The 27,816-nt window shown below is 37.2% G+C and overlaps 1 protein-coding gene across 1 annotated transcript; it reads left to right on the forward strand.

The window, feature by feature from the left end:
* Positions 1-26: 26 nt before the first annotated feature.
* LOC126480745 (dr1-associated corepressor) lies at positions 27-19,401 on the forward strand. The gene is made up of 5 exons (XM_050104025.1): positions 27-216; positions 550-622; positions 6,335-6,428; positions 9,031-9,183; positions 17,300-19,401. Exons 1-5 carry the CDS (start codon positions 175-177, stop codon positions 17,772-17,774), a joined length of 837 nt encoding a protein of 278 aa, XP_049959982.1. The 5' UTR covers positions 27-174; the 3' UTR covers positions 17,775-19,401.
* Positions 19,402-27,816: the final 8,415 nt, after the last annotated feature.

Raw genomic sequence — 27,816 nt, forward strand, 5'->3', positions numbered from 1 at the left:
AATCAGTAAACATACATCCGAGATATCGAGGAAGTTGTACGTTTATAAGAATCTATGGTCAGAATGTTTAAATATGTTCGAGATATCGAGAGAGTTTAGGAGAATTGGTGAGATTTGTTACACGTATTTTGATCTACTTGGTTATTGTGTTGTACTGAACATCAAGCAAACAAAATGCCAACGAAGAAGAAAAAGTACAACGCACGGTTTCCTGCGGTAAGCAGTAAACATGTTGATTGTTTACAAAACAAATCATTGATACTTGTTAATGAAAACTATTTAACTGTCCGCGTTTACCATGAGATCACAACTGTAACATACTTCCAAATTATTTATCAAGTTGCTTAACATAGATACCTATTCAAAAGATTTAAAATCTAAGTGAACTATGTTATGATTAATAATAGACATTTGTTTTAACAGAGCGTCAATCATGTAGTTAAAAAATAAATGTAAAAGCGTGCTCTTACTGTGCTGTAACCTCATTGTTTACATGTTTACCTTTCTCTTTAACAAAAGAAAAAGATGCAAATTCAGTTTATGTTATAGGGTCGTATTAAGAAGATCATGCAGACAGATGAAGAAGTGGGAAAAGTGGCGCAAGCCGTACCTGTCATAATCTATATCCTTTGCATTGTTTATCCTTTGTTGTTTATGGACAACTGACGTGTAATTCTTTAAATTGAACAAATATTTTAATATTTCCTGGTTGGTAGGCTACTTTTTTATTCTTATGAACGAATTTTGTATCGTAAAATTACACATTTTTATTTCGAATACAACCATAGTACATGCATATCGAATTTGTCAGATAAACATTTTTAAAATGTGAGTTATAGTAACTAACACAATATTTCTTGATCGTTTTTTGACTTTTTCTCTGGCAAGAGTTTATAGATTACTCCCACATTAATTATCATTTGCGTCAGCAATTGCAAAACAGTGCATATGATTTGAATTCACATAAAGCATTAACACATGATATTGCAGTGCGACGACAGGAATTTTGTAAATGCACGTGATGGACTGACCTTTGTGTGTGTAAGTTAAACAGGTTAAATCTACTGTTTATTTTTCACGATGATAATGTCTTGAATAATAATGTTTTTGATAAAGTAGAAATGAAATAAGTGTTTGGAAGCTTTACTGTTTTACAAAACGTCTTGAATGTTATTTTTGATTAGCCAAATTCCTATCTGGTTGCTGATGCTGAACGTCTATAAAAGAATAGGTTGAGGTCTTTGTGCTCACTAAGGAAATATTTAAACAGATTATGTTACTGAGACAGTAATCAGTATATATAATGAATTAAGTAAGTTATAAAGAAAACTATAGTTACATAAAGTAAATTTTCAGCTTAGTCTTTAAGTTTTTACAAGCAAATGGATTATTTAAGTCTGTTGAACATCTGATGTCTTTGCAATGAACTTACAACTTAGCAGTGTCTAATGAGGTATATTATCCATACTAAGGTCTCTCTGTCAGTGGTAGTCATCAGATCCCAGATATTCCTCATCACTGGAACCATAGATAAACAGTTGATGCATGTGAAATATCAAACCGTTTTTTGTTAGGATAAACCACAATTGGATTTGCCATTTTCTTTTGTACTAACACTTCCTAGACACAGGATAACTTGGAACTTCACGTCAGTTGCTGTGTTTACACAGATAATGAGAGAGCAGCAGCAGACAGGCAATGTTTGTCGAAATAAGGGGCGAAGAAATATTGTCTCATTCTCACGTCAGTATATCACAACCTCCAAAATCGTAACACATTCTGAAATAACAGGCAGACATTTTCACAGCCGAGATTATTAATCAAATTTAACCTGTGTGTTAGGTCCAAACCAAATCTCATTAATCTGTGGTGTTTTTAGAAGAAACAGTGAAATATATGTCACAACAAAGATTGTTAATTTAATATTTGTAAGTGAAACTGTCAGTCCAATCTAATCACAACCAGATAATTTGTGTGTCACTATTAAAATTATAAATTTAATTGCTGCAGCAGTTTCAGCTGTGCTGTCAGACTCTAACCTCGTAATTTGTGACCTATTTGTAACATCAGCAAAAAAGAAAGTGATTTCAGTTTCAACAAAATGCATTGCCTCATTTATTGTCTTCCATTGCTTAGCTGAAACTATCATGCAAAACGGACATGTTGCCAGACTATAAGGTAGCGAAACACTGCTGTGACTGCAGCTGGACATGATCAGGACTGTGGTCCTGGCTCTGCTATAGTCCAGCTTGAAAGTGCAATGTGAAGCTCAGACAAGGAAGAGGTTCTTAAATTGTGAGTTGTGAGTAGTGCAAGAAACCAAGGAGAACTAATGGCTGAAAAAAGAAGTTATTAGTTTTTATTTATTTACCCACACAGTAGAGTAGAAGGTTGGTAAAAACATAACTACTGATGAAAATTCAAATACTGATGTAATATTAGAATAGAAAATGCTAAAGTCATCATAGGTGATCCAATTTTCATATTCCTGTATTTCTTCCTGCATTGAATCTTCATATCTTCCTTTCCTTTTTAATCATGAAGGTGCTTAACATTGAATATTTCTTAATTTTAAAATTACTTTGTCACTGATCTCTTAGTGAATCAACACTTAGGTTAGTGTATTCCTTAAGACATTTGATTCAGAATTTTATTATTATTCAGGTCTGAAAGTATATTAATGAAACATTTGCACAGTGCCACTCTATTTTAAAAGTAAATAACTACCAGAGTATACCAGAACTTCCATTCTCTGTTGTTGGACTTAATTAAAAATTGCTTCTTTTATGGTTCTGCTCTCCCAACAGGACAGTACAAAATTTGAACAAAAAGATTGCAGTCAGGCTCTAATCAGAAATATCAAGTCACTTGGCAGTGCTGTAAGCTGTTAATAAGTGTGTGAAGTACGTCAATCGATGACCCCCTTGTACCTGAAGAGTATTATTCAAATTGTGTAATGTTCAAGGTGTAGTAACATAATGAGGTAGACAAAGGCAAGTGTAATTGATAGTGGGGCATTTTGCTAGGTGCTGCATTTCTTGTGTACTTTGGTCTTTTAAAGTTGGCTGGTTAATGTTCTCTTTATGAATAAATATTATAATTTCTCTTATTTTTGTGGTGGGAATTTTCAGCTGTAGTTTCCCTCTGTATCTCATGCTCTCGTAGTCAATAGGGCATTAAACCCTAGTCTTCTTTCCATGCTTCCTTTGAGTATCCTATATGTGATCTTTGAATTCAGCCATGGTTTCAGGTGAAGCGTTTGTGTTTAATTGGGAAGCCACACCCAGCAACAGCAACATCATAGTGCATTTGTGCCAATTTAGGTAAATGATTGCTTGTGGCCATAATAAGTGGTTCACAGACTGCTGACCTTGGATCACATTCCTCACCTTCATTAAGAGATCTTATGAATCCATGTCATGTATAAAATTCATGCAGTGGAAAGGCACACTGGCAACCGACCTTGGTTATGTTTGTGTTATACTTTTTTTCAAATAGTAAGACAAGTGAATTGATAATAAATGATCAGTTCCACATTTGTGGACCATTAACTTTAACTCCGTCATACATTTGGTAGTAAATGGTCTGTAACACACCCTTTGAACAGTTATGTGCCAGATAATGGATTGTATTGTCATCGTCATTGTTAATGTGTCATTGCCTTATTTGAATTGCAAGCAGTTCATCTCATTTCTCTGACGTAATATAACATGAGAAATATTTTGATTGTTTTTATTCACTTGCTTGTTGGGTCAGTTTCAGCGTACATAGACAAAAAAATTGGGGTTTTATTCCCTTCAGTTGTAGAAACCATATGTAGTTCATTATTTTGTAGTGATGTTGCATTACATTGTGTTCAGACTTTTTTCAGCTCTGAAACATTTTTTGTTGCTCCCTTAATTCGAGCATATACACTAGTGTTAAATAATCATGACATATTTTGCACATTGTTTCAATTAATTTAATGCTGGGCTTGAAAACTATACACAGTTCTGAACTTATAAGGGAGTTTTCTCCCAGTATTTGTCTAAAATATGACAATAAGCACGTAGAAAAGTGTTGTGGATTGGCAGGAGACCAATCCACTAAATTGAGAGGAAGCCGAAAGGCACGCGTTTAAGCTCACGCAGGCTGGCGTGAGGTCTGGAACAGGACAAGGAAATTAGAACTTAGAAAAAAGGAGGTAACTGGTAGAATACTTAACTTTAATCCATTAATGTTGAACATAGCTCTTGTCTGTACATTATTTACAATATCAATAGTAACTGATAATGGCGCCTTGCTAGGTCGTAGCAAATGACGTAGCTGAAGGCTATGCTAACTATCGTCTCGGCAAATTAGAGCGTAATTTGTCAGTGAACCATCGCTAGCAAAGTCGGCTGTACAACTGGGGCGAGTGCTAGGAAGTCTCTCTAGACCTGCCGTGCGGCGGTGCTCGGTCTGCAATCACTGATAGTGGCGACACGCGCGTCCGACGCATACTAACGGACCGCGCCCGATTTGAAGGCTACCACCTAGCAAGTGCGGTGTCTGACAGTGACATCACAAAAAGTCCGACTAATTTGTGGGAATACAGAATGTGGGAGGAGCACACCACAGAACAGTTGAAGCACTTAAACAAGTATTTACTTCCAGTGTAGATTGTGGCAGGCATAAGTGATATGTAAAAGTAGGAAAAACTACCAAACATTACACACTTTCATTCCAAAATGTCATAAAGGATCATTTTTTGGGGTGATTAATTTAGTCAAGATAAAGTTTTCCATGCCTCAAAGCAAACAATACGGATTATTTGTGGTGTGAACTTGAGAACATTCTATTAAGGTCAGTTCAAGCAACAAGCGACTATAACTACAACTTCGCAATGTATTTTTATTTTTTTTATTTTTATTTTTTTTACCTCAAAGCTCAGTTCATGGAATTAGTGCTAACAATAAATAAGAATAATCTTCAACAAGATTTGAATTCACTTACTTTGCTCTAGAAATGTATCCATTTTTCAAGAACACACACATTCAAGAACTTTTCAGCAACCATAGATGTTTAGCTACTAATAAAGTCAAATTAAGAGGAGCCTAAAGGAGTTATTGGTGGCTAACCCTTTGTACTCAATTGATGAATTTCTTAATAGAAGCAGTTGATGCATATGTTGTTAAGTATTATTATTAATATCAGATAATGTGGGGATTATGTAAAATCTTACTTCTTTTCATCTTCAGTTAGTTAGTGAAGTAATTAGTGTAAATAAATTTTGTAAACTGCTTTCTGTCCAATGATATGTAGCTACAGCATACTAGGAATTATTGTGTTTACCTTAGTGTATAAAAAGTTACATGTTTGTTTCGACTTTCAGTATTCTCTCAAAAATGAAAACATAAGATTTGTTTTACTTGTTGTGTAGGAACATTAGTGTAGAGCTTTTTTTGTACATTATATATTCTTGTATTTTGACAAATTCAACTTTGTGAGGTTCTCTCACTATGGCTCTGTGGAGCAAAAGTATGTCTCCATTAATCTAACCCTATTCCACTCCTCCTCCCAATTTCGTACCCCCATCACTTCCTACTCTAGTTCATTCTCTTTTTTCTCATCCAGTGAAGGTTAGGGCCACAGTTGAAAGCAGCCATGTCATGGACCAGCCATTCTGCAATTATATTTCGATTGGAATAACAAAGTGACGTACAGGTAGTTGTTTACAGGACAGCTACCATAGCAATAACCAATTAGAGTCCGCCCCGGTAGCTGAATGGTCAGCGTGACAGACTGTCAATCCTAAGGGCCCGGGTTCGATTCCCGGCTGGGTCGGAGATTTTCTCCGCTCAGGGACTGGGTGTTGTGTTGTCCTAATCATCATCATTTCATTCCCATCGACGCGCAGGTCGCCGAAGTGGCGTCAAATCGAAAGACCTGCACCAGGCGAACGGTCTACCCGACGGGAGGCCCTAGCCACACGACATTTCCATTTACCAATTAGAGCACCTGTTTGGTCATACCCTCTCTTCTGTGCTCAGTTAGCTAAGACTACTAGGATCCTGCTAAGTAAACTCAGTACTGCATGTGCATGTATAAATGTACTTGGTATAGAACTGAACGGCTGCTACTAACAGGGCTGTATTGCATTAGTGCATAGTGATAAAACAATAAAATCTTCTGCCTCCTTCCCCACTCCTTTCCATCCTCAACTGCCTATCACTGTTAAGCTGATCTTGGTATGAACTGTAGCACTGTATGTGGTTCTGACAACTAACCAGCTATCTATGGCCAACACCTAGACGTAACAAATGGCGAACTTCACTATCCAGTTTTCTTCAGCATGTTTTCTTAACTCTTGTACCCAGAACATTGGAGCTCTTTGTAGAATCTCTGCTCAAAAAGGCAATGGAAATTACGAGTGCTAAAAATGCAAAGACTTTGAGTCCATCTCACATGTAAGTATATTGCTGTCTTGTTGGTTCCTGATTGAATTAACTTTATGCAATACTTGCTATAATTATTTAAGTTAGTGTAATGATAAAGAATAGTGTTAGGTATTAGAAGAAACACGTATTGATCTGCACTTTGTCAAGTGTGACTGCAAACTTACTATATTGAGAAATTGATTAGGAATGCTTATATTGTGTGCTGTCAACTGCTTGTTTCTGAACATAAAATTTTTGTGGTTTTTGTATTGTTCTCAGATAGCTAAGATAAATCACTTTCTTTATATTTTTCCTATCCCCTGTGTGTTTTTCCTATCCATTAGCTCCCTGAAATTCACAGGTCATGTTATTCTTGTTCAGCTAACATTGTTGGTTGTGTCAGGTTCTTCACTAGTGAATGATGTATTGTAATAATTATATGTCTCATTTATGTGCGTTTTACTATTAGCCTAATTTTTTTTATTTTTAGCTTCTGAACTGAACTGTTACTTTGTTGGTTGAAAATGGTTATTGTGCATTAAAACTGTGTTCTTCAAGTGTTTAAGACATCATTATTCATGCTGATAGTAATTGGTATTATATACACTATTATAAGAAATAGCGTTAGTTACATAGTGTCCCCAGCCTTAGTGTTAGTAGGTAAAACAAAAGACTTCATCTGGAATCTTTAATAGTCCTGTTATATTAAATCAAATGCAACACACATTAGACTTCACTCTCATTTTCATTCTTCCACAAGTGCATTTATAAAACATAGATCTACTTACTGTAGGTGAATATGATGAGAATGGGTGTAATGACTGAAACGAGTCACACTTGACATTCAAAGTATGGACATCAGTGGTGAAGGTTCTGGTCACGAGACCATAGGTGGCTGTTGCGATGGCCTTAAATCCCCAGTGTATTCATTTTTTTACAAATTATATTCCAAAAATAGTGTTTTTTTTTTTTTATTAATGAATGACATTATATATGGACATAATTATAAAGATAGCTGTTAACCCCAGAATAATTTAAATTTTTTTGAAGATCACCATTAATAAAATACCGAATATACTTGTGCACTGCACTTTGTTTAAAATATCCTGAAACTTAGCCATTTTTTAGCTTTTCTGTAGATATGAGGTCAAAATTTGTATTTCACTATGGTTCCCTTTGAACGAAAATTTTGATGGAACTTGTGGAGCACAGTAAACATAGTTATCTCATACCACTAGCAAACACTTGTCAATCATGTGACAACTGTCCTTATTTTCAGTCTCCAATAAAGTGACATCACATTCTTCTCTTTCTGAGCCACAAAATTAGAAGTCAATCTGAGGATCTCTTAATGATCCATTTTCTGTTGCACAGGCTAAACAATGATACAAGACAGAGGCAGAAAGCACATGTTTTGTTATCGTGTATCCAAAGCTGTGCACAATAAAGGCGATAACTAGTGGTAACCACTTCAACCAAAACATGACCACCAGCTACAAATGTAGGAGTGGATGCTCTCTAGTGGCCAAACACTTAATTATCAATGCTGAAACAGATATGAGTGAAGTTTTAGTTCTTCAAATATTTGACCTTAAATTGCCCACATATGCTCAGGATTTCAAGTTCCTATAAAAATAATAAAAATGAGATAACTCGGTAATTTATGTTAATGAGATAAAAATGTGCCAAGAGAAAAAAAATTTCTATTCAGCTGACTGAGCTCATTTTGATAGTAATGATTTCATCCAACCTTTGTCTTAGATATGAAGCATCCTTTGTAACCACAAGGAAGGCTGTATTTTAATCACAAGAACAATCAAGTACAAAACCTATTCATTTTGATGTGGGAATTAAAATTGAGCTGTCAGTGTCTTCCAAAAGATCCTTATGACCAAACCAAATACAACGTAATATATTACTCTAAATCAAATGATAGAAATTGTGGGGTTGAATAACAACATTGAAATATGGTAGATTGCTGCTTACCACATAGAGCAGGCATTGAGCCACCGACAGGCACATTTAAAGTACATTTAATAGCATTTCAAAGGAGGCTAATCTATTGGACAAATTAGGCCAGGTTTTGCTTAAACAACAGAGTAGAGAACTTTTGGCTTATGCAGTGAATAATGGTCTTGGCTGGGGTGGTTAATGGGTACACAGAAGCAGCATGTGGTGAAGAGGGAGAGTTCTTTATAAATTCTTTATAGCATTGCTGTGAGTAGATGAATTCTTCTGCTTTGTATAGACTCTCAAATCACTGAAATTTTGTTTAAGTTCTAACAGTACAATTCTGCGTTTGATAAATCACAGTAGTCTCTTGTTCATGGCCATGCTCTTATTGGTGCATTTTCACTTTGAAAAATGCTTATGGCTTCCATGAGGGTACTGTTTCATTTGATGGACACTACAGGGAGCAAGTGCAGAAGGAAACATTCTGAATCTTTGCTTACATGTTGTAGGGCATTGATGCTATGACCCAAGCTAAAAATAAATTCAAGAAACATGTTCAGAAACAGTAATTTGACTTTTTATTTAAAATAGACTTTAATAGCAGTACTGGTGTCTCCTTTGTGTACATGCAATTGAATTCAGAATTAAATTATTTTTGTCCTTCTGATCTGCCTTACAGGAAACAGTGTATTCTGTCAGAAAGTCGTTTTGATTTTCTGAAAGATCTAGTAAAAAATTTACCTGATGTTGCCAGCTGTGATGGTGAAGAGGGAAATTCACCATTTCTTCCAAGCCCACCCTGTGGAAACACTGCAGGTTACATTGATTTAAGGTATTACATTTATATACAGTTACAGAATTAAGCAGTCTCTTAAAGCTAGCTTTGTTTTTCAAGTAATCCAAGTATATATGTCTTGCAACATTACTTAACAGTAAATAACTTGCGTGTGGTGGAAAAGTTAATTATTGTGATGAATGACTTCCTGGTGGCCTGGCTATTTGTTTGAACCATGTTCTAGTTGTGGGTTAGAGTTACATAGTTTTCAGTGGTCATCTTATATTGTGCTTCCAAGTCCATATCTGTTCTTTTCAACAGTTCTGCCAAGTCCTTTGCTGTCTCTGACAGGAGTGCATTGTCCATGACAAACACCATAGTTTGTATTTCTTCGCCTTGAATTTTCATTTCTTATTCAAATTTTTCTTTCGTTTTTCTTTTCGTCCACAACTGTGTGTTCAGTGTACAAATTGAATAATGTCAAGGATAGACTGCAACCCTGTCTCACTCCCTCCTCAACTACTGCGATGCCCTTTGACTCTTATAAACTGCTGTCTGGTTTCTGTACAAGTTGTAAATGACCGTTCACTTCCTGTAGTTTACTCCGGCTAGCTACTGAATTTCAAAGAGTATGTTCCATTCAACATTGTCAAAAGCTGTTTCTAAGTCTACAAATGCTATAAGCATTGGTTTGCCTTTCTTTAACTTATCTTCTATGGTAAGTTATAGGATCAGTATTGCCTCACATGTAACGTGTTCCTACATTTCTCTGGAACCCAAAGTGATCTTTCCTAATGTTGGCTTCTGCCACTTTTTCCACTCATCTGTAAATAGGTTGTGTCAGTAAACTGATAGTTTGGTAATATTCACACCTGTCAGCACCTGCATTGTTTTGAATTGGAATTATTACTCTTCTTTAAATCTGAGGCTATTTTGCCTGTCTCATGCATCTTGTACATGAGGTGGAATATTTTGTCGTAGCTGGCTCTCGTGATAGTTCTGAAAGAATGTCTGCTCTAGGGGCCTTCTTTATATTCGTTCAGTCTTGGAACTTCCCTTTCGTTGTTTAGTACTGGTTTTGTGTCTGAGCTCTTGATATTCACACAGCTGCTTCGATCTTCTCCAAAGGCCTCTTTAATTTTTCTGTGGGTGGTATCTGTATTTCTCCTAGTTTTACGTGCATCTCTAGGTGTAACATTTGTCCACTAGCCATTCCTGTGTGGTCAGTTTGCACTTACCATCAATTCATTGTTTAGATGTCTGAACTCCCTTTTGTCTTCATTTACTGCATTTTTATATTTTCTCCTTTCATTAAAAATATCTCTTGTGATATCACAGAATTTCTATTGCACTTTGTGTTTTTACCTGTGTGACCTTCTGCTGAATTCACATTTCATCTTTCAGTGGTACCCATCTGTCTTTTACTGTATTTCTTTCTTCTGTTTCAGTCAACTGTTGTCTAATATGACCTTTGAAACTTTAGACAACCTCTGGTTCGTACAGCACATCCAGGTCCCATATCTTTAATTTCCTAGACATTTTGGAGTTTCTTCTTTTTTAATCTTACAGTTAATAACTTATGGCCAGAGTCCACAACTGTCGCTGGAAATTTCTTACAATTTGAATATGGTTCTGAAATCAAATCTCTGTCGTACCATTATATAATCAATCTGAAACCTTCCAGCGTCCCCAAATCTCTTCCATGTCTACAACTTTCTTTCCTCATTCTTAAACCAACTGTTGGTGTTGATTAAATTATGCTGCATGTGATATTCTACCAAGGGGTACCTTTTTCATTCATTCCCACCTGTCCATATTCTCCTATCTTTTCCCCTATCTTTTCTCATTTTCTCTTATTTTCTACTATCAAATTTAATTTCCCCATCACAGTTAAATTTTCCTCTTCTTTAACTATACGAATAATTTTTTTTTTCCTCGCCATACCTTTTTTCAATCTCTTAGCCGTCTTTGGAGAGAGTTGGCATATAAACTCATACTACTGTGGTGCTTGTTTAGCTTTAAGTTACTGGGTGTCTATAATTAACCTGACGGTGTTCTGAGTGCTGCAGTGTGAGCTGTATACATCAGATGATGCTGAAAAGATGTAGGTATGTTCATTGATTGATGGGCTCAGGGAATATGCTGAAAAAATAATACTTCCCATTTCTGCCAACAGATGAAAATCTGGTGCTGTAAGCGGTCAAAATGTGGTGTGCGTGCAGGAAAAGGGGAGGAACGATCAAACACGTAATTACAGTGGTCCTGGGACGTTTATTAGGATATGGCCACAAACTATAACTTATGTTCATTATGGTCTCCTCACTCTGTAACATACTGGATTTGTAACAGGGCACTGCAGCATATCTGGTTTAATTAGTGACGTCATCATATGCTGTCCTGTCCAGGAAGAGTCCAGCTACACCCCTGATAGATACAGTCTTTCAGACATTCCCACAGTCAGGAATCGCATAGATTTAGATTGGGAGATGTGGAAAGCCAGTTTTCATATAAATAGTGGTATGGACACAGTTAGGTTCTTGCAAAGCTGGAATCGTGTTGGACAAGGAAGTTCTTATAATGTGCAGGTGTCACTGTACACCTAACTGGCCTGCGAGGTGTCATCTTCTCAAAGAAAAACGGACCAAGAATGAAAGAGCTTCTGAAACCACACTACACAGCCACGTAAGCTAAACGCAGTGACTGTTTCTGCACAATATGTGATTGAGTAGAGTTCCATATGCAACAGTTCTGTGCTTTCACGGACTGTGCAGATTGAAATGTGCCTTGTCCATCTAAAGATAGCCTGTCGTCTATTTCTATGTGTGGCAAAAGACAGAGTTCAAGATCACAGCAAATCCTGGGACTTCATGATGGACATTTTAAATCTTGTAGGAATACCAGGGTAAAATGTGCCACAAAATCTTTGGAATTATTGACCAGGGAGACAGAATTCTCATCAGCTTGATAACTGGCTGCAGAATTTGAAGCATGTGCTTCACAGTTAGCTATAACTACAGCAACTTTATTTATCAACTATCATGAGAATCAGCTTCCTCCATCCTCCTGCTACACTACCTAATTCACCTGGCTCTTCAAATATCTTGATCATATTCTGTAGTCCATTTACTGACCTTTGAAGATGTTTCTGTTGGCGCATTTACGCAATGCGGTGCTGCTGCTGTTGCCATTCTGATAAAAAATCTTTTCCAACAGTGCATGATCTTTCTTCTTAACAGCCATTGTGTTTCATATGTAAAACTTCAACCTTTTTAATCCTTTACACCAATGGTCACTTCACAAAAGAAATCAGCATGTGTCGCCAAGTGACAAACAGCATACTGACGTCAAAACAGGAAACATTTCACTTTCTGACTGCTTACAGCACCATTTTTTCACCTGGTGGCAGAAAGTGGGAATATTTTTTCAGCATATTCTGCGAGTGCTCCGACTAGTGAACATACCTACAATGTTCCAGTGTCCTGCAGTGTATGCAGGCCACACTGCAGCACTTGCAACACCATTATTTAATTATAACAACCCAGTTGGAAATTAAGAAGAAGGGATCTGTATAAATTGAAATAACAGGAAGTTGTTGAGAGCTTTAAAGTGAGCAGCACATGGCAACAGTTAACTGAAATAAGGGTAAGGAAGACAATAGAAGAAGAATGATGAGTGCTCTTGACGGATGAAATGGTGAATGTGGCTGATTATCGGATAGGAAGAGCGGCAAGGCCCAGTAAAAAGCCTTGGATAATGCATGAGAGATTGAATGTTACAGATGAAAGGAGTAAATATGAAAACACATTTGAAGCTAGCGAAAATGAATAGACACATCTAAGAAATAAGGATAATGGAAGTGCAATCTGGCAAAGCAGGAATGACTAGATGTGAAATCCAAGGCTTTAGAAGCAGGCATCCAGGACTGCAGCAAAATAGATTCAGTGGTAAGAAAATTAAGAGAAACCTAAGAACAAAGTGTATCAACTGTATAAATGGTATAAGCTCAGGTGGAAAGCCAGTACTAAGCAAAGAAGGGAAGACTGAAAGGTGGAAGGAATACATAGAAGGAGTAACTTTTGAAGATAATGTTATAGAAAGTGATGTTGTAGGTGAATGATATGATGCTACGAGAAGAATTTGACGGAGCTCTAAAAGAAATAGGTCAAAATAAATCTCCTGGAGGAGACAATACTGCCTCAGAATTGTGTAAGTCCTTGGGAGATCCAGCCATGATAAAACTATCCCACCTTGTATGCAATATACATGAGATGGCAAAATATCTTCAAATTTTAAGAAGGATGGTGTAATTATGTAAAAAATTTCTGGTGGGGTGTAAATAATTTAAGAGTAAAGGAGATCGCTGAACAAATAGCAAAAATGTTGAGTCATTGACAGGTGCCCACACAAGAGAGAAAGAAAACTTGCTAGCTTGTGGAATAAATCGTTTGTCAAGCTAGTTTTTGGCAGGTGGACTGGGTGGTGTGTGGGTTTATTGAGTGGGGTGGATAGAGGGGGGGGGGGGGGGGATGTAGGAAGAGGGGCTGCAAGTGGGTGCCCAGTGGCTGAGAGGATACAGCAGTGTCTGCAGTGATGAGAACTCCTTTGCCCAGTATGCTGAAGGTCTCATGAGGGCCTTCACAGACAAGCTCTAGCCCCTAAGCCTTGTCTCCAAACAGGATTTCCATGCCACATCCTCACACACCATTAATCCTCCCATCAACCCCAAGAACCAGCCACAAAGGAGCACCTCCTTTGTCAGCCCACACCCCCCTGTACTGCAACAACTGAACCATGTCCTTCATTAGGGCTTTGAGTATCTTTCACCATGCCCAGAAATGAAGGACATCCTACTCAAGATCATTCCCACCCCTATGCCACAGTTATCGTATCCTTGTGGAAGATTCTTGTGCAAGGACTGTCCAATCCATTCAGCTAGCACTTCCTACTCCAGTCCTCTCACAAGCTTATCTTACTCCATCAGATGCAGAGCAATCTTTGAAAGCAGCCATTTAATATACCACTTCCGCTGCAATCATTGCTCAGCTTTTTATGTCAATATGACAACCAGACTGCTGTCCACCAGAATTAATGGCCAAGAACAAAGTTGACCACCCAGTGGCACAACGTGTTCATTTCAATCGTTGCTTTGCAACCTGGGCTATCTGGATCCTGCCCTCCACTGTCACTGTTTCTGAACCGTGCAGATTGAATTATGCTTGCAATGCATCTTTTGCTCCTGTGGCCTACCCGGCCTCAATCTGTGTTGTCCCACTGTTCTCACACCTGCCACCCAACAGTTTCCTTTTCCTCTACCCTGTCATCCCCATCCAATATCCAATCTACATCTTGACATCACCTTCAACGTGCACTGTACCTCACTCTCTCCACTACCCATGCATTACCTGCCTAGTCCAAGCACCTGCCACACTCACTGCAAGCTGCTAACCACCCACACCCTACTCGACACAATCTCCGTCGCGCTGTAGCCCCACTGCGTAAGTAAATCCTGGCATTGTGTGTCCAGTGGGTACAATGTTGGACATAGGCAGGGGTGTGTGGTGGGGGAGGAGGAGGGGGGCTCCAATTTGACAAAGAATTTATCTCGAAAGCTAGTGTGTTTTACATCTTTTTTCTGTGTGCCTGTCAGCAACTCAATGCTTCTGCTATTCGGTGAGTGGTCTGCTTTATTCCTAAATAATTTACATTCTATCAGAATTGTCCTACATGGGAGAAGATGCACATGGACAAAACAGGAGCCACCAGTTGATTCCTCTCACATTCTTCCACTCTTATAAGTGCAGTCTGGTTTTTGCAAAAGTTGTAGATAACTTTTTGCTACCTGTATTTTATCCCCACTACTTTCAAAATTTCCAAAATTATACCTAAACCTTGTGTTCTGTGTTCCTTTGTTACTGTCTAGAACTTACGTGTACATTGTCTCTCCTGTTTTGTCCATGTGCATCTTCTCCCACATTCTCCCTATCGCCTTTGCTGTGTGCAGGCTTCACCAGCCCTGACAGTGTTATAGTGCCTACTTTTGTGACACCCTGTTGCATTGGTCATAGCTGTTTAAGACTGCATTACATGCTGTGTCGTGATGAATTGCAGGGACTACCTGATAGAAGGCTTCACCCAACTGTCTGACTCTTCCATTTACAAACTCTGTCATAGTGATCCTATCTCAGAACCCCACTGAAATCCTTAGGCTCGTCCCGGAACCTGCCTCCTTGATACCATCTCCCTCTCCACCCCATTAACACCCTGCATACCCATCTTTCATGCACACCAAAATCCACGAACCCAACAATCTTGGGTGCCCCATTGCAACTGATTATGGTGTTGCTACTGAAAAATTTTTCATTCTTGTTGACCAACTCTTCTTACCAATTGCCCAAAACCTTCACTGTCTCTCCATTATCTATCAGTTTTAATAAATTGTGGGTACAGAATACTGACACAGATTATTTATAAAAGAATGGGAAAGTTGATGGAAGCTGTCCCGAATGGAGATCAGTTTGGGTCCCAGAGAAATGTAATAACACACAGGACAATACTGTACCTATAATTTATCTTAGAAGGCGGGCTGAAGAAAAGCAAACATGTTACAAAATCTTCATAGCATTTGTAAACTTATAGAAAAGTTTTGACTATCTTGTCTAGAATACACTTTTTGAAATTTTGAAAGTAGTGGGGATAAAATACAGGTAGCAAAAAGTTATCTACAACTTTTGCAAAAACCAGACTGTATTTATAAGAGTGGAAGAATGTGAGAGGAAAGTAGTATTTGAGAAGTGAGGGAGAATAAGGGCGCCAAGGAGAAATTTGGAGAGAGAATTGAAGTTCAAGGAGAAGAAATAAAACTTTGTGGCCTGCCGATGACATTATAATTCTGTCAGAGCTGGGAAAGGACTGGGAAGAGCAGTTGAAGGGAATGAACACTCTCTTGAAAAGAGGTTATAAGGTGAATACCAACAACAGCAAAAAAAGGGTAGCGGAATGTAGTTGATTTACATCAGGCAATGCGAGAGAATAGGAAATGAGACCATAAAAGAATGTTATTTGAGCAGCTAACTGATGATGGCTGAAGTAAATAGTATATCAAATACAGGTTGCCAATAGCCAAAAAAAGTTTCTGGAAAAAGGAAATTAGTTAACATAGAATATAAAGTTAAGTGTTAGGAAGTCTTTTATGAAGGTATTTGTATGGAGTGTAGCTTGGTACGGGCATAAAATTAGAGCAATCAGCAGCTCAGACAAGGCAAGAATAGAAGTTCTGGTAATGTGATGGTACAGAAGAATGAAGATTTGAAGGTGCAGAATTGAATTGAGGAAAAAGAAATTTGTGGCACAACTTGGCTAAAGGAAGATACTGGTTGATAAAACACTCCATGCATCAGGGATCCTCAATTTGATAATGAAATGAGGGGGGAAGGGGTAAAAATTGTAGACGGTGATAAAAGCTTGGATGTAGTAAATGGGTTCAAAAGCATGTGGGTTGTGGTAGTTCACAGAAATGAAGAGAGTTGCACAAGATAGACTAGTATGGAGACCTTCATCAAACCAATCTTCAAGTGTAAGACCACAGTAACAACAACACATAATTTGCCTGGGAGTGTCTATTGTGTGTCAACTTTTTTTTCTCTAAATGAACAGATCCGTCCAGTATTCAAAGAAAAATGTGACAACCAACAAAATTGTATTGTTTCTTAGTTCATCAATTTTAATTCATGTACCTGCATTCTTTCTGAATATACTGTACTTAAATGTATTAGTCATTGTAATCCAAAAAGAGTGTGTTAATGATGTTTATTTTTATATAGTTTCTTGTCATATTAGTAGCATATTGGATGAATGTCACTGTCTTTTTATACTTGGGACATGCTGCTGAAATTACAAATGAAGTGCACCCTTGGTAGTTAAATCTCTGGTTAAAAAGGAAATGTGACAGCCATAAGTTGATCAGTTTTGCCCCATCCTACTTTTTTTGATTGATGAAAGTATAGGGCATGGACAGAGATTTGTAAGTTTGGAGTTGTATGATAATATGACAGAGGTTTGCGTATGCTGCTGTATATCATTGTTACTTTTCTTTTTTAAAAAAATTGTTGTGTGTGGGTACTAAAAGTTTTGAATTTGTTTCTAAAATTAATATTTGTATTTTGTTGTTATACAGTGTGGGCACCCGAAGACTACCTGAAACAGATGTAAAGAAAGAGATGGGACAGGAGTCTGTAACACCAACACCAATTATGTCTCATCCGTTGCCTGTTCAGACTGTCCCAGCTGTTGTAACGAATCAGCTGCATGCTAATTTCTACAAAGAAACTGATGACTCTAGTCCAAGTTATGGTCAGGTTCCAGTCACATCTGAAGGTACAATTGGAAGGGGTTCTATCTTCCATGTTACGCCAGCTGACTCACCTCAACCAGCTGCTGTTGTCATGCCAGTAGTAGAAGCAATCAAGCCTGAAAGAGTTGAATCAAACTTGCTGTGTAGCACTGCAACAGGTATCACTTCTGTGATTGATACTGTCAGCAGTGGTGAGACTGCTATTGATGCTTTCAATGCCCAGACACCTCTTGTTATACCACAGTATGTTAAAACTGAGGTCAGCATTGCATTAGATGATGACTGTGATACAACTTAATAGTTGTGGTGGTGAGTTAAAGATAACAAATTACTGAAGAGACCAACTTCTAATTTTGCAGTAATGTATGTTCTTTGACAAATGTGGTTTTAAACCATAAATTGCTACATTACAGTAGGAATACAATCAGGCACTTTGTGTATGTGGAACGTCATTGAAAGCGTACACACTATTGTTGAAGGTACTGATCAGTGTAGGAAGAACAGTGTTCGATATTTGCATAGGTCACCTGTACAAAAAGGGTGATCAGTAGGTTCTTCTTTCAGATGGTGTGTTGCGGGAACAGTGCATAATGACAGTGAAACATTTACTTTTATGTTTTTTGTATGTAGTTACTTGCAGCTTTTTGAAGTTTTCAAAAAAAAAAAACTTGTAATAAAAAGGCAAAAGTTTCAGCTCTAGTACTGAAATCTTTGGCACTGCTCATTTAATTTTAATTGTGTGTGTTTGATAATTTTGTTGTTAATATTTGTCTTAAAAATTTTGTGCCTTTTGTATGGCTTTATTTGTAATATTTTTATGTATGTGCTCCTTGTGAAAAATGTGGAATAAACTTAAAACATGTTCTGTTCGTATTTCTGTTTTGTAAAGTTCACCGGAATGGCTTTTCGTATTGTTTCTTATATTGCATAGTATTTGTTTCTAGTACAGTTCAAATTACCAAAAAAAATATACATGGAAATATTGCAAAAGCATATTTCACATGTGTGTTTCATTTAGGCTTCATCTGTAAGGATTTACATATGAATATGTATGTAGAACAATCTTTGCACATTACTACAATGCAATATTCTGTAAGCTGCATAAACTATTAAAATTTATACTGTCTTTTGTATTCATATTTGAATTTGCTTTGACATTATGTGCCATTAATGGCAGTGATGGTCCTTTTTAGTATAAGGCTGCTGTTAATGAAATATTGAGAAAGTCCCATGATTGTATTTCTTTTAGCTAGTATTGAAGACAAATAAGCAACAAATGTTGTGCATTCTGCACTACCATTTTGCTTTATAAGAGTGTGCCCATTTCAGTTCAGAACTGAAATAGGTCAAACCAAGTAATTACATGTAACTTGCAGAGACTGTAGAAAGCAGAACATGTTGTTGAAATAGTGCATTGCAGAATACTCATGTAGACTTGTAATGTTTTGAATATCCTTTGTGTCAAATACTTTCAGTCATAAACATTAACAGTATACAAAAATACTTTGGCTGTGTTTACCATCTTTGTTGTATAATTTGGAACTGTACAGTCCTTAATGTCTTTTCACGTTTTAGTAAAACAATTGAGAAAATTCTAGTGTATAATGATTAGAAATTTTTATTTATTTTTAAAATATAAGAATAAGAAAAAAACGCCATTAAAATTTGTAATACTGAATGAGCACTCATTTAAAAGAAATTAGTAGTAGTAGTTGATATCTACGTGTCACAATGCATCACCATATCAAAGTTAAATGTGCATAGTATGTAGTAACAATATGTGCATGAGTATTTTTGTTATGGACAGTATCTGTTCATGTTCTCCAGTCTTATCTTAAGTGAGAATTTTCAAGCTCTGTAATTTACTGAGTGTACTCTCATTTTGGGAAAAAAATCAATAAAACTTGTCAATTTTTACCCAGAAACATTTGCTGACATTGTGCTCTAAATCTAAAGTGTGAGATACAGTATAGGTGTTTCTAAAAATGTATTTACAAAAATAATTTTATGAGAGAAGTAACATCAGTATGGAATGTAGCATTGTTATCAGAAGCATACATTCTTCTGCTTTTTAGTTCAGTTTAGGCCTAAAAGATTCTCTAGTGAACCATTGGCTATTCTGTGTAGGTGTATCTAGAATGCATTGTTTCTGCATCTATTTATTCACAATGGATGTACGTTGTTCTGTTGTTTTTGTATTCTCCTAGACTTATGTGACTTGATTTCTTAGCGTTCTCAAATATAAAAATGCTCTAAAACCACACCATATTGTAAAGGAGGATGATGCGAAAAATGACTACAACAGAGACAAATCAAAGTAATTCTTACTAAATCTCCAAGCAGAATTTAAAGAAATAACTAGTGTGAAGCTTTCCCAGAGATTTGCTTCATGGTGGATAAAGTTGACCACACTTGAAATACTAATAAATATATTTAAGAAAATCTGTCTAGTTTTGCATCCACTTCATATTTCAAATAGTTATTGAATATTGAAATTCGAAAGTCTGCTTCTTACTGCAGTACCAATTTCCATATTATAGTGATCTTGTTATTATGAGAAAGATAATATGTACAAAATTTCTTGCATGTGTGGTAAACTGCAGTGAAAGGACTTGAAAATGTAAATCACCTTGCTCAAGATAGAGAGAAAACAGTACAAGAGACTGTAAAATGTATTAAAAACTGAAAAATTACTTTTAAAAATTTAATAAAATACAATATTTTGTGTGTGAAGCTAACATGGTACTAGTGCAGATGCAGACAGACAGAGAAACGTACTTGAACTTTTGGAAGTAAGTATAACATAAACTAGCTGAAGAAATGAGTTTGTAGATATTGCTACATAAAATATAAAAATAAATAAGCAATGATAAAATTCGAGATTACAGAGGAAAATGGAACGAACATCTACAAAGAATGAAGAGAGATAGTGTGTGTTCCCTTAAAGGCAAGAAATTAATAAGTGCCATGGGAGAAGAGACAAAGGAAGACCCCAACAGAGATGGGTACCGTAACGGGCAATTCCTGCCTAATACCTGAAGAGAAGATGATGATGATAAGCTTCATTATAACAATTATACTCAATGAATTCAAAAGAATATTATCAGTGAACACATGGAGTAAGGAATGCATCTGTCAAAATTTTCAGAATGTTAATATTTTTTTAATAATTCCACAAGGGTCATCATACACTTTTGAAAAATTGGTGTTGTGTCCAGTGTTACACTTTCAAGAAAAGACTCAATGGCAGTACCTGGTTCAAAATTAAATCAATGTGTGATTGTCAAACGTAGTGGAAGAACTTCCAATTTTGCTCTCTACATTGTTTTCAATTTCAGCTAACCACGAAATTAGGAACAGGTATAGTTATTAAGGGTCGGCCTTTACTGTATGCCTACTCTGTACAATAGTATTAAATACTAAATAAAGGGCTAAACTACTGTACTAAATGTACCCGTAGATAAGAAAACAGTATTGATTGCAATTACTGTTCTGCTAACTTACATTCCCCATAGATGAGTAGCATTTCTACCTTCTCTTCATTGGTGTACATTCTGCTCACACAACTCTTCAACTGACGGTGATTGATGGAATGACGGGTGTACAGTCTACTTATGTTTGCATTTGTCCTCGGTCAACGTCAGCACGTGGATGTGTTCCATTACCCCGAGTACATGCACTAAGCGCTGGGAGCATCAAGGCCAATGCTGTGTTATGTAATTAATAATGTTGTGTTTCAGTGAATGGTACACTGTGATACATTTTTGAATAGGTCTTTAGGAGTGGAAATGAATTACCGAATTAAAAAGACAGGGTGCGATTTTAATAAGTCATACCGCTGTTTGTACCTTTGTAAAAAGCAAAGCAACAAGGAACTCAGTCATGCTGATTGATGTCCCCCTGACGGCTAAAGAACATTTGCTTGAAACATTTTGTAATTTGCGTCTGGACAAACAGTTGTTTAGGGTGGTCAAGATAAATGGGCCACCCTGTATATAGACTATTATTACAATGGGGTTTCCGCACCCAGAGGCATTTTAAAGGTATTGCCAATTGCCCCTCCCGTGGGGAGGAGTCCAAGTTTGTGCATCGTGTATCTGAAGTGGGACATGGTAACTAGCCCTGTCTTTAACTCAACATGATGATAACTGCCTAAAAATCACATCCAGGCTCGCCAGCAAACCAAGCCCCATTGTTAACCTCTGAGGCAATTTCAGTACTGGGTAGGCACGCCTCCCCGTGTTCCAAAAGCAGGTGCTTTAATGTGCTTGGCTATCTGGGTATCTCTTCTCTGTCCATAGCAATTAATAAAAGCAATACTGCTGTGAAAATCATAGTCAAATAGGATGATACAAATGTGCAAATAAAATAGGAGGCTCAGAGTCTGATACCCTGTGAAAAACCTACATATTGTTGTGGTTTGCAGTCCAAAGTCACAAGATGGTAATTCTGGAAAATCTGAAATTGACAGGGAATTACATTTTACATGGAAAAACCAGGGAATTTCATAAATTTTCAGGGAATTCTCTGTTTTTAACTTGCACTGTAACTCATTTTTATTGAACTTTATAAGCCAAAAGTTATAAAATACCAAATATTTCAAAGTGTACTACTTATCTGAATATTATTCCATATAAATTATTGAAGTTTAAGTTTGGGTGCATGGGTTGGTGATAAACACAGTTGATCCACTGTGTGGATCAATGAAATCGCTTTGGAATCAACTTTGGCCCCAGTCTTGGTACAATTCCATTTCTTGTCAGAGTTTGACTAAACATTAAAGAGTGTTGCGGTAAGTTTTGATATTGTGACCACACATTGTTGCCAATGTTGTTTTGGTTCTCAGCTTTTCATTTTGAAACCCGAGGTTGGCTGTGTGTCATTTGTACTTCCAGGTTGAATTCCTTAAATCACAATGTCTCAGGGACAGTGAAGTAACACGGAAGTTCTTGAGTTTTTGGAATAATGCCAGCATGAAATACATTTATGGATCTATTTGCCTACAATTTTGTACCGTATTTAAACCTTACTGATTTTGAAACATATGTAAAGTGTTATCACCTGCCAACTTCATTTATATTTCTTTTTCCTTTTGTTTTGTAGTGACAAAGTATAATTATTCACACTGGTAACAACAAATGCACTGGCTACGATCTGTGCATCATACATGTCTGCATTGGCTCTATATGAATTCAGCTGGAAGTTGGCTCAAATGTGTGGGCATTGACCACAAATACTGGCCCATGTTGGAGCCAATGTGCAGACGAAGGGTAATGGAGATTTGCATTGCAATGTTTTTTGAAGTGGAGCAAGTGTATTGTTACATAATGGTTTTCTTAAAGTGATTACATTTTATTTTCACACTTTGATTTTTACAAGAAATGTAAGGTAAAAATATTTTTAGTAGAACATCTGTTATATTTTTACAAGCATTTTCACAGCTAACCATAGTAAATATGTGTTTTCAAAACAGATCCCAAGTCCAAATGAAAATCCATTACACATCTCGTGCAAACTAAAATGGATGAAGCAGGGTACTATATATAAACATGACACTAGCTAGATCCGTGTTCAGGTGATATTACAACACACACATTTAAATACCATTCATGCTGATTTCAATATATTTTACACACTTTTTTTCAGCCTTTAGTTTGTTATTTTCTAGTATGTTCTCTGCTTGTAGTTAAATAATTCAATTTTTAGAAAAGTTTGTTTAGGAGTTGACATTTAAAGATAAGTATTGTTCTGCATTGATGAAAGGAAAGTAGATACAGTTCAATGTTGTGATGAGCTGTGAAGCCACATACACACTGAACTTGAAACATATTTTCAAAATATATTTCCAGTTGTTACGTGTGGAAACAATTTCGAAACATGTTTTGAAATACAGATACAACTATCTGTATTTGTACAAATCTCAGGAAACAATTTTTCAAGCCAGCTACTGTACATCACAACTGCACAGTGCTATTGCATGTTCAAATGTCGCATTGTCTCTGGTGTACAGAGTTTTTTGTGTTGCCTTTTTGCTTGCTGTATTGAGTTTTTCCGAAAGAAATGGAGTGGACAATGCAGCAGACTGTTGAGTTGTTATCACTCTACCAGGCTGATGTCTGCTTGTGGATTGTACGGAGAAAGCAGTACAAGAACAGCACAATAAATACATGCTCTGCAGAGAGTTGCTGCTATGTTTGATGCTAGTAGCAACTGCTTTGAAAAGAAAATAAGGTTGTGTGGGAAAAAAGGAAGGTGGTGAACAGCAAAACATTGGGCGGTGGTGCAGGCACTGCTGACAACCTAACATAGTCAAGTTATTTGCTCCTGTAGTTTTGTAATGATGTTCATGACCCAAAAGAAATTAAATGCTGTGAACAAAGAGGTACAAAAAGTAGTGTTCATTCCCCTGTCACATTTATAACCATCCCAGAAACTAACAACACTGTTGAGCAAGTAATTTTTGGACATGTGGGATCATGCAACTGAAAAAAATTTTGGTTACATATTTAATGATGTCTTTCATTTAGTTAATATAATGGAAGGAAACATTCCACGTGGGAAAAATTATATATAAAAACAAAGATGAGGTGACTTACCGAACAAAAGCGCTGGCAGGTCGATAGACACACAAACAAACACAAACATACACACAAAATTCAAGCTTTCGCAACAAACTGTTGCCTCTTTCCTGATGAGGCAACAGTTTGTTGCGAAAGCTTGAATTTTGTGTGTATGTTTGTCTTTCATTTAGTTACCATTACTCAGACTTTCAGGACTTATACCAGTGCTCCATAAACTTCAGAAACTATTCAAGGTATAACTTGTTTCAAAATGTGAAATAAGTACTCTGCCAGTACACAAGGCTCTGAAATGAATCTCCCATTGCAGCTCTTTGGTGACCGTAATTGCTTTCCTGAAGCCTGTGTCTTTTTATTTAAACAAGTAATGCCACCACATTTGCCACGAATTCAAAATTGGTGGATGACATTTGAGTGAATTTATGAAAACCAGAGCTGTCTTCTGTATTTAGCTCCTGTAGCAAGTTATTACTGCCAGTTCTTCTTTAGTATGTTTTTGTCCATTGATGACAATGATGTCTTTCACTTTGTTTGCGTGAATCTTTGAGTATTAATAGTGCAGCACCATATATAATTACTTTTTGTCATTGCTAGACATAACATAGCAGTCGATATGAAAATTATGTGACAAATAGTGTTACAGGTGATGCAATTACACTGTGAGAAATGTTTGGCACTGGTGTGGACAGAGACGGAGACCGGGAAGAAAGTTAGGCACATGTTATGAAACGCAGCAGGAAACGTTTTTCTTAAACATGATAATGGATAGAGAGAGAGAGAGAGAGTGTGTGTGTGTGTGTGTGTTTTAAGTGGTATAAGTATTTTGTTCTTCTTTTACGGATTAATAGTGCTGAACTGTATAATTTCAAGATATTTGGAAGAGTCACCCAGATTTAAAGGACTGACTTGACCCTGTGCCTAATGAACTTTCTTTAGTTTATTGTAGTTCCTGCTGTAGCCAAATATCTTTGAGTAATATGGGACATCAGTTGCTGTCTAGGCACATGAACTGGAAGAAGCATACACAACGTGTTTTAAGCAGGGGAACATCATCTCAACTGGAAGTGGTTTTTCAGCCACAAAAGTCAACTGCTATCCTGTCACCTACTACTTCTGAGCCAAACACTTTGGTATCATCTTTTTCAGTCCGGTTGGGTTGGGGATTTTCTCAGCTGTGGACTGGGTGTTTGTGTTGTCCTCATCATTTCATCATCATCATCATTCGTGACTGGCTAGATCGAACTGTGTAAAAATTGGGCTTTGTACAGGCGCTGATGACTGTGCAGTTGAACACCCCACAAACCAATCATCGTCATCATCATCTTCTTCTTCTTCTTCTTCTTCAGAATCCAAACCTTCAACAACAAATCATACCTTCAACAGCAAATCATCCACACAGACTTGAAGAATTTGTATTGAAAGAAGATATAATGACAGCAGAAATTCTCTGGTGTGTTGAAACACCTATGACACCAAGTCACTTCAGGAGGCTGAAAAGGATGTTGCTGTAATGTCAAGAATGGGTAAAGATAGTGCTGCAGCTCACAAAATGCAATGTAAATGAGATAAGGTAGGATATGTTCGGAATTGCTCCTTACTTTAATCAGCAGTTGCCTAGGTTGCCGGTGAAAGCATTGTATTGTTCTTGGTTTTGATGAATCACTGAACAACATTGCAGGATGCAAACAAATGGATGTAAGATTTTGGAATGAAGATAAAAAAGATATAACAACAGGGTACCTTACTTCCTTTTTACTTGGTTGCTCCAGAGCTAGTGCCCTTTTATCTTCTTTCATTGATGTGAGAAAAGACGTACCAAAGGGAAAGATTCTCCAGATTTCAATGGATGGGCCAAATGTGAACTGGCTGTTTGTGAAAGAATATAAAGCACATTAAGCAGAGTTAAAACTGCTAGAGATTTTTAGTTGTGAGCTTCATTACATTCATAATACTTTCAAAGGTGCAATCAGGGCAACACAATGGGACATTGCATTATTTATGAGAGCCTTGTACAATCTGATCAAGAATGTCCCAACCAGGAGAGCATTGTGTGTTAAGTATCAGGCTGCCCTATGTTTAAAAAAATTGTTGTATTACATGGCTAGAGAATTCCTCAGTTGCTCCAAGAGCAATCAATATAACACGAATAAATTTCTTGAGGGTGGGGAGAAGGATAAGAATGAACTGAAGAGCGAAAGTTTCATGTTGTTGAGTAAATTTATTAATGTTACACTGTTGACTTCCTTTTTCAAGTTGTTAGCCTGTGATATCAAACCTTTCCAAACATAGTTCGAGACAGATGCTCCATTAACTCTGTCTCTCCACACAGCTTTGATATCTACAGTAAAGACCGTATTAGAATATTTTATGAAGTTGGAGATATTGTCGCAGAAGAAGCTGGGTTGTGCAGTTGCCGTAGTGTAGTGGTTATGATACTAGATTGTTGCATCGAGGGTTGTGAGTTCAAAACTATCTGAACTGAAAAATTTTACTTTCTATATTCAGTTTGAGTACATTCTACAAGTATCCACAAATGGCCAGAATCATTGTACTGGAATGTTCTGTACATGTATGTATACCGTATGTGCTTTGGCCGGAGGCAGTTCGCTACGCACTCTTATATGTGCAAGTGCTGAATAAACCTTCGTTAAGTGAAGTTAGTGTTTGTCATTCATCTACTTACATTTTCCTCTATGTGACATTACTCGGGTGGAGGCAATGGGTACTGGAACTTGTGATACCGCACATTATCAACGACAGTGGCTCCGACAGAGCTGCCGTTTATGTGACGAGAAACCTGAGTTCGAGCCATACTCAACAGATCACAATCTATCAGAGACAGAAGAAGAAGAGGACATCACGATGACAGCAACTGTGTGCCACCACATGAGACATCCTTCCGGGTTCTCTGGTGACGATGGCCAAGATCCAAACAAGTGGCTGAAGATATATGAGTGTATAGCATAATTTAACAAATGGGATGACACCATCTGTTTGGCTGACCTATTTTTCTACTTCAACAGCACTGCCAGGCAATGGTATGAGAACAACGAGGAGAAGTTCACAAGCTGGGAAGTATTTCAGACAGAACTGTGTAAGTATTTCGGCAACACACATCATCATAAGTGCAAGGCTGAAGATAAATTAAAGTGCAGGGCACAGCATGCAGGAGAAACGACAGCATCCTACATTCAAGATGTCTTGGGGCTGTGTAAAATAGTGGATCCTCGAATGAAGGAGGAAGACAAGGTTGCACATCTCATGAAGGGTGTTGCTGAGGACATGTATCAAGCCCTACTCCTGAAGGAGGTTTCGACAGCAGATGACTTCATAAAATGGTACCAGTATATCGAGACAATGCATGAAAAAAGAATTACACACAAGAAGTTTTAACAGCTTCCAAATGTCGTATCGATGTCTGTGGTGGAGGAAGAAGCTGATTTCACAAGTGTTCTTCATCAGACAGTGAGAGAAGTTCAGAAAGTACTTGGATTGCAGGGCGAGCAAAAAACTGAGACACTTCAAGAGGTCATAAGGGAGGAAGTGGAACAGACATTGAACCCCATCTCTCATCCTTCATTTCCCTTTAAAACAGTGAAAAAGTCGAGACCCAGGCGAAGTTACGTTCCTATAATGCTGCATGAGGAACCCGTTTGGGCACCAAGGAAGACTGATGTCTGGAGGACCCAGGATAACCAACCAGTATGTTTCCACTGCGGACAACTGAGACATGTGGTGTGCTATTGTCGAGAAAGGTGGTGG

The sequence above is a fragment of the Schistocerca serialis genome, chromosome 5, assembly GCF_023864345.2.
Source record: "Schistocerca serialis cubense isolate TAMUIC-IGC-003099 chromosome 5, iqSchSeri2.2, whole genome shotgun sequence".
Classification (NCBI taxonomy): domain Eukaryota; kingdom Metazoa; phylum Arthropoda; class Insecta; order Orthoptera; family Acrididae; genus Schistocerca; species Schistocerca serialis.